The following is a 14,744-nucleotide window of genomic DNA, read 5'->3' as shown; positions in this document are numbered from 1 at the left end:
TCAATAAAATTAGAAATGAAAATGGAGAGATCACAACAGACAACACAGAAATACAAAGGATCATAAGAGACTACTATCAATAATTATATACCAATAAAATGGACAACGTGGAAGAAATGGACAAATTCTTAGAAAAGTACAATTTTCCAAAACTCGACCAGGAAGAAATAGAAAATCTTAACAGACCCATCACAAACACGGAAATTGAAACTGTAATCAAAAATCTTCCAGCAAACAAAAGCCCAGGTCCAGACAGCTTCACAGCTGAATTCTACCAAAAATTTAGAGAAGAGCTAACACCTATCCTGCTCAAACTCTTCCAGAAAATTGCAGAGGAAGGTAAACTTCCAAACTCATTCTATGAGGCCACCATCACCCTAATGCCAAAACCTGACAAAGATCCCACAAAAAAAGAAAACTACAGGCCAATATCACTGATGAACATCAATGCAAAAATCCTTAACAAAATTCTAGCAATCAGAATCCAACAACACATTAAAAAGATCATACACCATGACCAAGTGGGCTTTATCCCAGGGATGCAAGGATTCTTCAATATCTGCAAATCAATCAATGTAATACACCACATTAACAAATTGAAAAATAAAAACCATATGATTATCTCAATAGATGCAGAGAAAGCCTTTGACAAAATTCAACATCCATTTATGATAAAAAAAAAAAAACTCTCCAGAAAACAGGAATAGAAGGAACATACCTCAACATAATAAAAGCTATATGTGACAAACCCACAGCAAACATTATCCTCAATGGTGAAAAATTGAAAGCATTTCCTTTAAAGTCAGGAACAAGACAAGGGTGCCCACTTTCACCATTACTATTCAACATAGTTTTGGAAGTTTTGGCCACAGCAATCAGAGCAGAAAAAGAAATAAAAGGAATCCAAATTGGAAAAGAAGTAAAACTCTCACTATTTGCAGATGACATGATCCTCTACATAGAGAACCCTAAAGACTCCACCAGAAAATTACTAGAACTAATCAATGATTATTGTAAAGTTGCAGGATATAAAATCAACACACAGAAATCCCTTGCATTCCTATACACTAATAATGAGAAAACAGAAAGAGAAATTAAGGAAACAATTCCATTCACCATTGCAACGAAAAGAATAAAATACTTAGAAATATATCTACCTAAAGAAACTAAAGACCTATACATAGAAACTATAAAACACTGGTGAAAGAAATCAAAGAGGACACTAATAGATGGAGAAATATACCATGTTGATGGATTGGAAGAATCAATATAGTGAAAATGAGTATACTACCCAAAGCAATTTATAGATTCAATGCAATCCCTACCAAGCTACCAACGGTATTCTTCACAGAGCTAGAACAAATAATTTCACAATTTGTATGGAAATACAAAAAACCTCGAATAGCCAAAGTGATCTTGAGAAAGAAGAATGGAACTGGAGGAATCAACCTACCTGACTTCAGGCTCTATTACAAAGCCACAGTTATCAAGACAGTATGGTACTGGCACAAAGACAGAAATATTGATCAATGGAACAAAATAGAAAGCCCAGAGATAAATCCACGCACCTATGGACACCTTATCTTTGACAAAGGAGACAAGAATATACAATGGATTAAAGACAATCTCTTTAACAAGTGGTGCTGGGAAAACTGTGATGTTCTCTTTCTGTTTTCTCATTATTAGTGTATAGGAATGCAAGGGATTTCTGTGTGTTGATTTTATATCCTGCAACTTTACTATAATCATTGATTAGTTCTAGTAATTTTCTGGTGGAGTCTTTAGGGTTTTCTATGCAGAGGATCATGTCAACCACTTGTAAAAGAATGAAACTAGAACACTTTCTAACACCATACACAAAAATAAACTCAAAATGGATTAAAGATCTCAACGTAAGACCAGAAACTATAAAACTCCTAGAGGAGAACATAGGCAAAACACTCTCCGACATACATCACAGCAGGATCCTCTATGACCCACCTCCCAGAATATTGGAAATAAAAGCAAAAATAAACAAATGGGACCTAATTAAACTTAAAAGCTTCTGCACAACAAAGGAAACTATTAGCAAGGTGAAAAGGCAGCCTTCAGAATGGGAGAAAATAATAGCAAATGAAGCAACTGACAAACAACTAATCTCAAAAATATACAAGCAACTCCTACAGCTCAACTCCAGAAAAATAAATGACCCAATCCAAAAATGGGCCAAAGAACTAAATAGACATTTCTCCAAAGAAGACATACAGATGGCTAACAAACACATGAAAAGATGCTCAACATCACTCATTATCAGAGAAATGCAAATCAAAACCACTATGAGGGACCATTTCACGCCAGTCAGAATGGCTGTGATCCAAAAGTCTACAAGCAATAAATGCTGGAGAGGGTGTGGAGAAAAGGGAACCCTCTTGCACTGTTGGTGGGAATGCAAACTAGTACAGCCACTATGGAAAACAGTGTGGAGATTCCTTAAAAAACTGGAAATAGAACTGCCTTATGATCCAGCAATCCCACTGCTGGGCATACACACTGAGGAAACCAGAAGGGAAAGAGACACGTGTACCCCAATGTTCATCGCAGCACTGTTTATAATAGCCAGGACATGGAAGCAACCTAGATGCCCATCAGCAGATGAATGGGTAAGAAAGCTGTGGTACATATACGCAATGGAGTATTACTCAGCCATTAAAAAGAATACATTTGAATCAGTTCTAATGAGGTGGATGAAACTGGAGCCTATTATACAGAGTGAAGTAAGCCAGAAAGAAAAACACCAATACAGTATACTAACGCATATACATGGAATTTAGAAAGATGGTAACAATAACCCTGTATATGAGACAGCAAAAGAGACACTGATGTATAGAACAGTCTTATGGACTCTGTGGGAGAGGGAGAGGGTGGGAAGATTTGGGAGAATGGCATTGAAACATGTATAATATCATGTATGAAACAAGTCACCAGTCCAGGTTCGATGCACGATCCTGGATGCTTAGGGCTGGTGCACTGGGACGACCCAGAGGGAGGGTATGGGGAGGGAGGAGGGAGGAGGGTTCAGGATGGGGAACACATGTATACCTGTGGTGGATTCATTTCGATATTTGGCAAAACTAATACAATATTGTAAAGTTTAAAAATAAAATAAAATTAAAAAACAACAACAACAACAAAAAAAAAAGAAATGGAGGCAGGCCTCTAGCCAACAGTCACCTGGGGACAGAGGCTCTCAGTTAAACAGTCAAATAGCCACCAGCATCCAGGTGAGTATGTGGGATGATATCCACGCCTGCTTGAACCTTCAGATGACTGCATCCTTGTAGGCATCCTGAGTCAGAGGACCCAGGTAAGCCATGTCCATTCCTGACCCACACAATGTGTGAGATACTACGTGTTTGCTGACTGAAGCTGCCAAGTTCAGCAGTACTCTGCTGCACAACAACATGTAACTAATGCATGACTTCCCTCCAGGGTTGGAAGACAGGGGTGAACAAGATGGAAGGTTACACACGAGCCTTCACTACTTGATCCAGATAAGACTTCTTCCTGTGTGACCAGGTCTGCTGCTTGGTCCCAAGAGGAACTGGGACCCAAACCACCTCTCTCTGTTACATCAAGTGTCACCCAGTGTCCCAGGCTCCTGCCTTCCTGTCAGGAACTGAGAAGTGAGTTTCCTGAGACCTTGAATCAGCTCCATTAGCTTTGAATTCAGGTCAGAAAGTGAGAATTTTTCTTATAACCTAATGAGATGTGGTCCCTGGGGCACCATTCACACTGCTTAAGTCTACGCCCTGCCCCCTGTCCTTTTACTCTGGAAACAGAAGAGGTGCATCACAGAGGGAACATCTGGGGAAATGAACTGGAGAAGATCCTGGTGTGTAGTCAGATCAGGCAGGTCACCATGACAAAATACCACCAACTAACTGGTTAAGCAACAGAAATGCATTTATCTGATCACAGTTCTGGAAGCTGGTAAGTCCATGGTCACAGGGCTGGCAAGGTCTGAGTCCTCTTCTCTTGGCATGCAGGTCATGGCTCCCTTACTGTGTGCTCACCTGGCCTTTTCTAGGTTATGGGCACCCAGAGAAAGGGAGGGAGATGTGTCTCATCCTCTTCTTATAATGTCATGTACTGGATTAGGGCTACATCCTTATGGCCTTATTTAATCTCAGTTAATTCCTACAGGCCCTATCTCCGGCACAGTCACAGTGGGAAGTAGGGCTTCAATATATGAACTTTGGAAGGACACATTTCAGCCCATAGACCTGTGAGTCTCATCCATGACGGTAATACAGATAAGTGGGGATAGTATAAAAGATAAAGTATATTCTAGTTGGAGTTAATATCAAGACATAAATTTTATTAAATTGTAACATTAGATGCTCCAACATGGCTCAAAATTTCAAAAGTTCAGTCCATTATTATTCACAGACTGATTTATCAAAATAAGACAGGGCCACCTGTAATGCCTCCACATGTCTATCTACAGTTGGAACCATGATTATGACATTGTGACAAAAAGGATGGTTGCTTGAAATGCTAGAAAACAAGTTTTCTTAAACCAATTATTCCTAACTGAAATCAAATGCCCTTTGAAAATAATTCTTTTTAATCAAAACACGGTAATAAAGAGGATGAAGGAAAACTTTTGAGGAGATGAACAGGCTTATGACATAAATTGTGGGAATGATTACACAGATGTATATTGATCTCCAAACTCAAAAGTTGTAAATATTAACTATGTACAGTTTTTGTGTGTCAGTCACACTTAAAATACTTAAAAATAAAGGAATTTTTAAAAAGGAAAGAATTGTTTCCTTAGAGACATCAACAGTATCATCAAACATCTGCTAAAGGTGTGGTTGGAAAAAATTACTTTTCTTCCCCAACATAACACCAAAGAGTTGACTGACCATGGCTGCTAAACACTTAGTGACAATGTCCTCAGGGCTCCCCTGTGTCACTGTCTCATCAGATGGCATGACACTTTCTTAAGACCAACCACCAGTATTAGAGAATTTGAGATTATATATAATAATATCTTACTCAGTTCCAGCTATTTTCATCAGGTTAGTGTCCTGGACAATTCATCAAACATTCCTATAGCAACTGGAAGTGTCTCTGCCAAAATACTCTAACCATCCAATCACATTCTAATTTCCTCCTTGTCTCAGGTCAAATACACTTAGACAGGACTGAATCCTTATGTATCATTTCATGCTCTCTTAACCTCACTACCCTTAGGTTTCTTTCAGTTTCTGTGTTGTAATTGTCAAGCTTCAGGTTTTCTTGCAGCCTCAACATCCCCACAAATAGGAAGTGAGCTCCCCACTCAGGTGACCAGGTGCACCAGGGTGATGAGACCACCCCCTGACACAAACCCCTCTTCTTGTCTGTGACCTAGTGACATTCAAATGCATCAGTGAAATACCCTCATGTCTCTTCCTTCTCTAACTCTACCCAACCCCCATACTGTATCTTGTTCACAGGTCTTCATACCCCATTTTGGGTCACCACTCCTGTTTTATGACTTTCTTATTGGTCCCTCTCCCATGAACCCACCTGCTGGCACTCTGTCTCTCTAGGACTTGGGAGTATAATACACTTTGTTTGCCTGCACCTCTCCTACATCCCCTCTTGGAGTTGCACTTATCTGACCATCCCATGAACAAATACAGCAAGCTACCATGATGAACTTAATTCATAGAAGTCCATCCTGGCAGCTGTACCTGCTTAAAGCATTTGACCTCACTTCCTTGCCTCCTGTGAAGACCACAGAGCCTGGAAGTGCTCAGTACCAATAGGTGTGGAGACTTTCTCTCCAGTAACAAGCAAGGCCTTCTGCTCTCTTGAGCACCTAACATTAAAGGAGTCACTGGATCACTGGAATCTTAACCCAAGAATGTTCTAAAGGCTGTGATCCATATTCTCATAGTTATTCTGGGAATGAGACTGAGGCTTCTCCTGCTAGAGATTTGGTTTTGGACCACACAGCACTTACCTGAGCAGACTGCTCCAGCATCCTTGCCATGGGAATGGCCCTCTGGACGATGATCTTTCACAGTAGGATAACTACACTTGGTGATAGCTGACTCCTGCCCTTTGCAGTAAATATAATGAAACCAAATGGGTCCAATCCCTGGTCCAAATTTAGCCCTTTTTGGAGCATCAACAGCACCTCCACACCCCAGTCGTCTGCACACCACAGCCGCCTCCTCCATACTCCAGCTGTGATCATTCACTGTACCCCATTCTCCTTGGTGCCTCACTTCCACTCTCCCCTCACAGCGGTGGGTTCCATCATTCAGCCTCACCTCCAGATCTGCAAGAGAGACACAGACATAGGACACCAGAGATTTTAGCAGACCATGCAGTGGACTGCTGGTAATTATTAAAACATGAATACTCTGATGTCTGAAAACAAATCCCTGTGAATAGCATTTCTTGATCTTTGTGGTATAAACATTCCCACCATGGCCAACTCTAAGCCCCCAATGTGCCATTACTGAACCTAGAGCAGGAAGGGAGGCACCAGGTATTTCTCACAAGCCTGTAGAACCAGCTCCAGGGACGCCACCGAGGACAGGCCTTCAGAGACTCTGGATGCTGCCCTCCCTGTAGATGCACTCAAGGCTATTAGGGCCCAGCTTCCCCGTCTCAGTTACAGCTCATGGCTTGGAATCCAGGAAGGAATCCTCTCTCTCCTTCCTGTCCATAGGGAGCATCTCATCCAGCTTAGGAACAGAGGGCTGGGATAACAGGCTCTAAAGTGTCCTGATTATTCCTGCTGCCTGGTGTTCATGTCTTTGTATAATCCCCACACTTGAATGTACCTAGCAATGTGTATTTAACAAATGGAAATTGGCAAGAGTGATGAGATGTCAATTAGATTAGGTTTCAAGGTGAGTATGGTTTTTCCCTTGGTGACCTTTCTTGCTCTCTCTCTCTCTTGCTCTGATTAAGCCAACTGCCACATTGTGACCTAATTTGGAGAGACACCCATGACAAGAAATGGAGGCATGCCTCTAGTCAGCAGCCAACCAGGGACTGGAACTCTCAGTTCAATAGTCCATCAAGGTCTGAATGCTGCCAATGTTCAGGTGAATGTGTTGGACGATATCCTCCTCTGGCTGAAGCTTCAGCTGATGGCATCCTTGTGAGACATCCTGAGTCCAAGGACCCCATTAAGTCATGTCAATTCCTGGCCCACAGAAAGTGTGAGATACTAGGTGTTTGCTGACTTAAGCTGCCAGATTCAGAAATAATTTGCTGTACAGCAACACATAACTAATATAGGGTTTCCCTCCAGAATCAGAAGACAGGGAGTGAACAGGCTGGAGGGTTATACATTAACCTTCACTACTTCATCCAGACAAGACTTCTTCCTGTGTAACCAGGTCTGCTGCCTGGTCCCATCTGGAACTGGGGCCCAAACCACCTGTCTGTCACACCAGGTCTCACCCTGTGCCCCAGGCTCCTGCCTTCCTGTCGGGAACTGAAAAGTGAGTTTATTGAGACCTTGAATCATCTTCATTAGCTTTGAATTCATGTAAGAAAATGAGAATTTTTCTTATAACCTAATGAGATGTGGTCCCTGGGACACCATTCACACTGCTCAGGTCTCGCTCGGCCCCATATGCTTCACTCTGAAACCAGCAGTAGTGAGTCAAAGAGAGGAACATGTGGAGAAATACTGAACTGGAAAAGATCCTCATGCGTTAGAAGTCTCCAGCTGGTGCCTACCACAGGATACCACAGACTGGCTGGCTAAATAATGGAAATACATTTATTTTATCAGATTTCTGAAGATTGGGAAGATCACTTTTCCAATAATCTTCCCCAGTTTAGCATCCAGGAGCTATTTGTCCATGGCTGCTAAGACCTAATGCACGTGTCCTAATGTCCTCCCCTGCCCCACATGCCAACATCTGGCATGGCCCTTTTTTAAGACCAATCAGCTCTATTAGGGAACTTGTGATGTCTGATCATTTCTTCCTCAGTTCCAGCTATTCTGATGGAATTAATGTCCTGGACAATTCATCAAACATTTTAATAACAACTGTGAATACCTCTGGCAAACACTGTGACCACCCAATCACATTCTAATTTCTACCTTGGCGCAGTTCAAATACATTTAGACTGGATTGAGCCCTTGTTATGTATCATGTCAGGTTCTTTTAACCTCACTTAGTTTTGCTGCAGCTACTGTGTTGTAATTGTCAAACTTCAGGTTTTCTTGCAGCCTCAACATCCCCATAAACAGGATGTGAGCAGGTGGGGAGAGAGATGAGTGTGATGAGACTAGCCCCTGACACAAATCCCCCATCTTGTCCTCCCCTGTGACCCAGTGGCCTTCAAATGCACCCATGAAATCCTCTCACACCATTTCATAGCATAGCTACACCTGGACCCCAAGTATTGTCACTTCTCCACGGGTCTTCACTCTCTTTTGTTTCACCGCTGCTTCATTAAGCCTGCTCTCTTGGCACCTCCCCCATGTACCCACCTCTCTAGGATGTCTTTCTGCTGCTAAGTCGCTTCAGTCGTGTCCGACTCGGTGCGACCCCATAGACGGCAGCCCACCAGGCTCCCCCGTCCCTGGGATTCTCCAGGCAAGAACACAGGAGTGGGTTGCCATTTCCTTCTCCAATGCATGAAAGTGAAAGTGAAGTCGCTCAGTGGTGTCCGACTCCTAGTGACCCCATGGACTGCAGGCCACCAGGCTCTTCCGTCCATGGGATTTGCCATGCAAGAGTACTGGAGTGGGTTGCCATTGCCTTCTCCAAGGATATCTCTCTAGGATCTGTGAATATCATAAACTTTGTTTTCCTGCACCTCTCTTCTATCCCTTGTTATAACCATACTTTTCTGACCATCTCATGGAAGAATACAACAGGCTACCTTGGTGAACCTAAATCACAGAAGTCCAACCCAGGAGCAGCACATGTATGAAACATTTGAGCTCACTTTCATGCCTCCTATGACATGTCACAGAGACTGGAGGGACCAGTGACTATAGGTCTGGAGACTTTTTCTCCATGGCCAAGTAACTCCTGATGTTTCTTTGAGGACCTAATGTTCGAGAACTTACTGGAATCCTCAGCCAAGAATGTACTAATGGGTGTGACTTGTAGTCTCATGTTATTCCCAGAAACAGACTGAGGCTTTTCCTGTTGGAAATTCCCTCCCAGATCATACAGGACTTACCTGAGCACACTGCTCCAGCATCCCCGTCATGGGAAAGGCCCTCAGGATGATGGTCTTTAAGAGGAGGATAACTACACTGAGTGAGCATTGACTCTGTCCCATTGCAGTAAATATACTGAAACCAAATGGGGCCAATCCCTGATCCAAAATAAGCCCCTCTGGGGGCATCAGTGGCAGCTCCACACTTCGGCTCTCTGCACACCACCTGTGCCTCCTCCATGCTCCAGTTGTCATCATTCACTGTGCCCCATTCTCCTTGGCGCTTCACTTCCACTTTCCCCTCACAGTTGTGGGCTCCATCCTTCAACCTCACCTCCAGAACTGCAGAGGTACAAGGACACAGGAGACATTTTAGGAGGCCATGAAGTGGTATACTGGTAAGTATTAAAAAATGGAGTATCTGATTTCTGAAAATGAACATGAGTTTGAGCAAACTCCATGAGATAGTGAAAAAGAGGGAAGCCTGGCCTTCTGTAGTCCATGGGGTCACAGAGAGTTGGAAATTACTTACAGACTGAACAACATTAACTAGGTGCATGGAAATACTAATAGTTTCTTGCTTATTTGAAATGAAGCATAACCATGTAATCTGACTTGTCCTATGAAGTGTGAGAACAAATAATGTCACTTTTACAAAGAAACATTTAAGAGTCAATATATTTTCTACTAAGGAAAATCTTGCAGCCTTTTGGTAAGATGGTAGCATAACAATATGGTGGGGCATTCAACAACCTGGTGCTTGATAAATTATGATAAACAGAGACCCTGGAAAACTGAATACAATACATCATATGAGAAAAAATAGCTATTAGTTAGTACATTATAACCTGACTTACTTTATCTATAGTTATAAGAAATAGAAGAAAATTAAGAAAGAGAAAACATTAAGATAGAGACTTAGCATATATTACTTCAAATTGCAAAGCAGTTACACTAAAACCTAAGTCCCTAAGAACATGAGAAACAAATAACAAGTAAACTGAAGCCTCAAATGTACTAAGAAAAATTGGCAATCTCAAACTCTACAATCAAAAACACTCTTTTAAGGAATAAAGCCCTGGAAAGTGACTTCACCAAATTGATGATGTAGGAGACAGGAGCTTCCATTCCCCCACAAAAAAAGATCAACAATTAAGCAGCTATCTACAGACAGAAACAACTCTGGACAGATCTGGAATCCTCTTAATAAATTTTAGCAACACAAAGATATCATCATTTCACCAGCATCATTCCATCCCGCAAGCCAGCATCATTCGATTCCAAGAGAGTTCCCCTTGCCAGGAACATCAGAGCAGGCTGAGAAACCAGGGTCCTAGCCTTGCGGGGCAACACGTGAAGGTTGTGTTTGAGTTTTACCTCACCCAGATCCACAGAGCTGAGACACATATAAAGGCCTGGAATAAGGAAGAAAAGAAGGGGCTACAGCAGCTGCCACACAACAGGAACAACTGCAGTCCACAGTGCCCTGCTCTGTAAACAAATTCAGCAGATTCTGCGCCTGAAGAAACCAATGCCACAGACCTCCCGCAGATTTCACCAGATCATCCTCCCCGGTAACACATTCACTGACAGCAGATCCATAGTATCTCCAGCTTCACTTCCTCCAGAGCCCAGCAACAGCACTGGCAACAAGTTCAGTTTTCTGGATGAACAACTGCAAGTTGTTCAGTCGCCCAGTCACATTGCCTCTTTGCGACCCCATGGGCTGCAGCAAGCCAGGCCTCCCTGTTCCTCACCATCTCCCAAAGTTTGCCCAAGTTCATGGCCCTTGCATCGTCTACAAGACACTAGTTTAAACCCAAGGTGCTGACCCCAACACCATGTATGTGTCCATGGCTAGACCCTCCAACTGTGCACTTGAATCCCACCAGCCTGGCACCTGTCAGCAGGCTCCACTGCAGTGCGCATGCCCAAGGAAGAGAGTGCAGCTATAGGAGGGCACACAGAGGGCTAGAGTCCCCCAGGCTGCCAGGGAGCCCTTCAATGGCCCAGGCACTTACTGCCTTCTTGGGTCCCCACTACATGTGTGTCTATAACTAGCACCTCCTCCACACAGGCTAAATCTGGTACCCCAAAAAACCAAAACAGAAGACAAATCTGAGTAGAAGTACTTGTGAAAGAAATAGATTTCATATAACAATTTCCCACAAAAAAACTGCAACTTTCAAGGGTCAGCACTTCCACAGAGCTCTGGAACAACTCCACATTGAGATAAAGGAAGAGAGGGCAGGAAAGAATGAAGACAGGAAGGAAGTGTAACACAGAGGCTGTGGTGAACGCAGGAGCTGACCTGGATCATGATCCCAGTCTTCCCTCTTGCAGTCCTTACATCCTCACCCCTTCACCATTTTGCTAGAAATGGTTTCACCATACTTGAACTGCTAGAAAACCGGTTTTATGAAAACAAAAATTCCTACTGAAACTCAAATGCCCTTTCAAAATTTGTTTTTAGTGGTAACACTGTAATAAAAGAGGATGAAGAAAATTTATGAGTAGATTAACAGGTTTATGGCGTATGTTGTGATAATTGTTTCACAGATGTATACAGATCACCAAACTCATCAAGTTGTAAATAGTAACTGTTGCTGCTCAGTTGCTTCAGTCGTGTCCGACCCTGTGTGACCCCATAGACGGCAGCCCACCAGGCTCCCCCATCCCTGGGATTCTCCAGGCAAGAGTACTGGAGTGGGTTGCCATTGCCTTCTCCAAATAGTAACTAGGTACAGCTTTTTGTATGTTAGTCATATCTCAATAAAGGAGTTTTTAACGAAGGAAAAGAATTGCTTTCTTAGCAGCCTCAGGTGAAAGTGTTAGTTGCTGTGTCTAAACTCTTTGTGACACCATGGACTGTAACCCACCAGGCTCCTCTGTCCGTGGGATTCTCAGGCAAGAATACCTGAGTGGGAGTGGGTAACCATTTTCTTCTGCAGGGGATCTTCCCAACCCAGAGATTGAACTGGGGTATCCTGCCTTGCAGGCAGTTTCTTTACCACCTGAGCCACTAGGGAAGCCAGGAGCCTCAAGAGTATCATCAAAGATCTGCTGAAGGTGAGGTTGGAAAAGATCACTTTTCCAATGATCTTCCCCAACAAAACACAGAGAACTGATTGGCTGTGCCTGCTAAGAACCTACTGCAGATGTCCTCAGAGCTCCCCTGTCCTACCACTTCAGCTGCTGGGAGGATCCTTTCCTGAGATCCAACCACCTCTATAAGGATTTTGCCATGATATCTGATATTATCTTCCTTATTCCAGCTATTGTGGTGGGATTTATGCCCTGGAAAATTCATCAAACCTTCTGATAACACCTGGCAAACATCTCTGGCAAACACCGTGACCATTCACATTCTAGTTGCCACCTTGACTCAGGTCAATTACATGCAGACAGCATTGGGACCTTCTGTATCATTTCAAGTTTACCTAACCTTAACTGACATTAGCTTTGCTTGAGTTTTTGTGTTGTAATTGTCAAACCTCAGGTTTTCCTTTGCCCTCAGCATCCCCACAGATAGGATGAGAGCTCCCCACCGAGGTGAGCAGGTGTACCAGTGTGATGAGCCTAGCTCCTGCCACAAATCCACATCTTGTCCTCCTCATTGACTTAGTGACCTTCAAATGTGCCAGTGAAAGCCCTTACCGCTTTCTTTCTGTAACTTCGCCCTGACTCTCAGCATTGTCACTAGTTCATGGGTCTTCACACCCATTTTGGGAAACTGCTTCTGGGCTGAGCTAGTTCTATTGGTACCTCCCCCATATACCAAGCTGATGATACTCTCTCTAGGATCTGTGAGTATAATAAACTATGTCTGCCTGCACCTCTTCTGTATCCTTTCTTTTAGTCACACTTGTCTGGCCATCTCATGAAAGAACAAAACAAGCTACCATGATGAACCTAATGGATACAGGTCCAGCCCAACAGTTGTACTCTTATGAAACATTTGAGCTCACCCTCCCGCAGACCTGGGTTCAAACCCTGGGTCCCAAAAGTCCCCTCTAGAAGGGAATGGCAACCCACTTCAGTATTTTTGTCTGGAAAATCCCATGGATAGAGGAGCTTGGTGGGCTCCAGTCCAGGGGGTGGCAAAGACTTGGACACAACTGAGCAAGTAAAGGGAGAAGGCAATGGCACCCCACTCCAGTACTCTTGCCTGGAAAATCCCATGGACAGAGGAGCCTGGTAGGCTGCAGTCCCTGGGGTCGCTAATAGTCGGACACGACTGAGCGACTTCACTTTCACTTTTCACTTTCATGCATTGGAGAAGGAAATGGCAACCCACTCCAGTGTTCTTGCCTGGAGAATCCCAGGGAGGAGGGAGCCTGCTGGGCTGCCGTCTATGGGGTCACACAGAGTCGGACACGACTGAAGCAACTTAGCAACTTAGCAGAGCAAGTAAAACTTTCACTTTCTTCCTCCTGACTTCTATGACATATCACAGAGACTGGAGAGACCAGTGACTATGGGTCTGGAGCTTTTCTCTCCAAGGCCAAGCAAGTCCTTTTGTTTTTTTCGGCATCTAACACTCATGAAATCACGGTGTGAGTGAAATCTTCACCCAAGTATGTTCTAAAGGCTGTAATCCATATGCTCGTAGTTAATCGGGGAACAAAACTGAAAGGTTTGCTGCAGGGAAGCCCCTCCCAGATCAGACAGGACTTACCTGAGCAGACTACTCCAGCATCCTTGTTATGGGAATGGCCCTCAGGATGATGGTCTATAACAACAGTATAACTACACTCAGTGATAGATGACTCCTGCCCTTTGCAGTAAATATAGTGAAACCAAATGGGTCCAATTCCTGGTTCAAATTTAGACCCTTTGGGAGCATCAACTGCAGTTCCACACCTCAACTGTCTTCACACTATACGTGCCTCCTCTATGTTCCAATTGTAATCATTCACTGTGCCCCATTCTCCTTGGTGCTTCACTTCCACTATCCCCTCACAGCTGTGGCTCCATCCCTCAACCTCAACTCCAGAGCTGCAAGAGAGACACAGACACAGGACACAGGAGAGATTTTAGGAGACAGTGCAGTGGTATGAAATTAAATATTTTAAAAATCTTCTCTCTGAGGGAAAAAAACATCCTGGTGAATGGCATTTGTTGACCACTGTGATATAAATGTTCCCACCTTGGCCAACTTGAAGCTCCCAATGTGCCATCACTGAACCTGGAGCAGGAAGGGAGGCACCAGGTCCTCATGAGCCTGTAGAACTAGCTCGAGGGACACCACCAAGGACAGGCCTTCAGAGACTCTGGATGCTGCCCAAGGCTACTAGGGCCCAGCTTTCCCATCTCAGGTGCAGCTCATGGCACAGGATCCAAGGAGAAATCCTCTCTCCTTCCTTGTCCATAGGTAGCATCTCATCCAGCTTAGGAACAGAGGGCTGGGATAACAGGCTCTAAAGTGTCCCAGTTATTCATGCCACCTGGTGTTCATGTCCTTGTGTAATCCAAATACCATATTTGAAAAATATTGGCTGAGAATTTTGCAGAATTGATGACAGATACCAAGCCTTAGAGTGAATAAGCACAATAAAACT

At 43.5% G+C, this 14,744-nt stretch overlaps 2 protein-coding genes across 4 annotated transcripts in view; both read right to left on the bottom strand.

The window, feature by feature from the left end:
• Window positions 1–14,744, bottom strand: part of LOC102402808 (antigen WC1.1) — a gene marked incomplete in the record, with an annotated part of 1,152,186 nt that overhangs the window by 947,424 nt on the left and 190,018 nt on the right.
• Window positions 1–14,744, bottom strand: part of LOC102400455 (antigen WC1.1-like) — a 33,418-nt gene that overhangs the window by 6,270 nt on the left and 12,404 nt on the right. For all 3 annotated transcript variants that reach the window (XM_045165279.1, XM_045165277.1, XM_045165278.1), the window contains exons 3-4: window positions 9,205–9,525; window positions 5,999–6,319 (exon numbers count right to left, since the gene is read on the bottom strand). In XM_045165279.1, coding sequence (XP_045021214.1) covers window positions 5,999–6,319; window positions 9,205–9,525 — 642 coding nt within the window. The remainder of the gene's footprint in view (window positions 1–5,998; window positions 6,320–9,204; window positions 9,526–14,744) is intronic.

Source organism: Bubalus bubalis, chromosome 4, assembly GCF_019923935.1.
Source record: "Bubalus bubalis isolate 160015118507 breed Murrah chromosome 4, NDDB_SH_1, whole genome shotgun sequence".
Classification (NCBI taxonomy): domain Eukaryota; kingdom Metazoa; phylum Chordata; class Mammalia; order Artiodactyla; family Bovidae; genus Bubalus; species Bubalus bubalis.
Note: the sequence above shows the minus strand (reverse complement) of the source record. Positions and strands in the feature narration are given on the sequence as shown.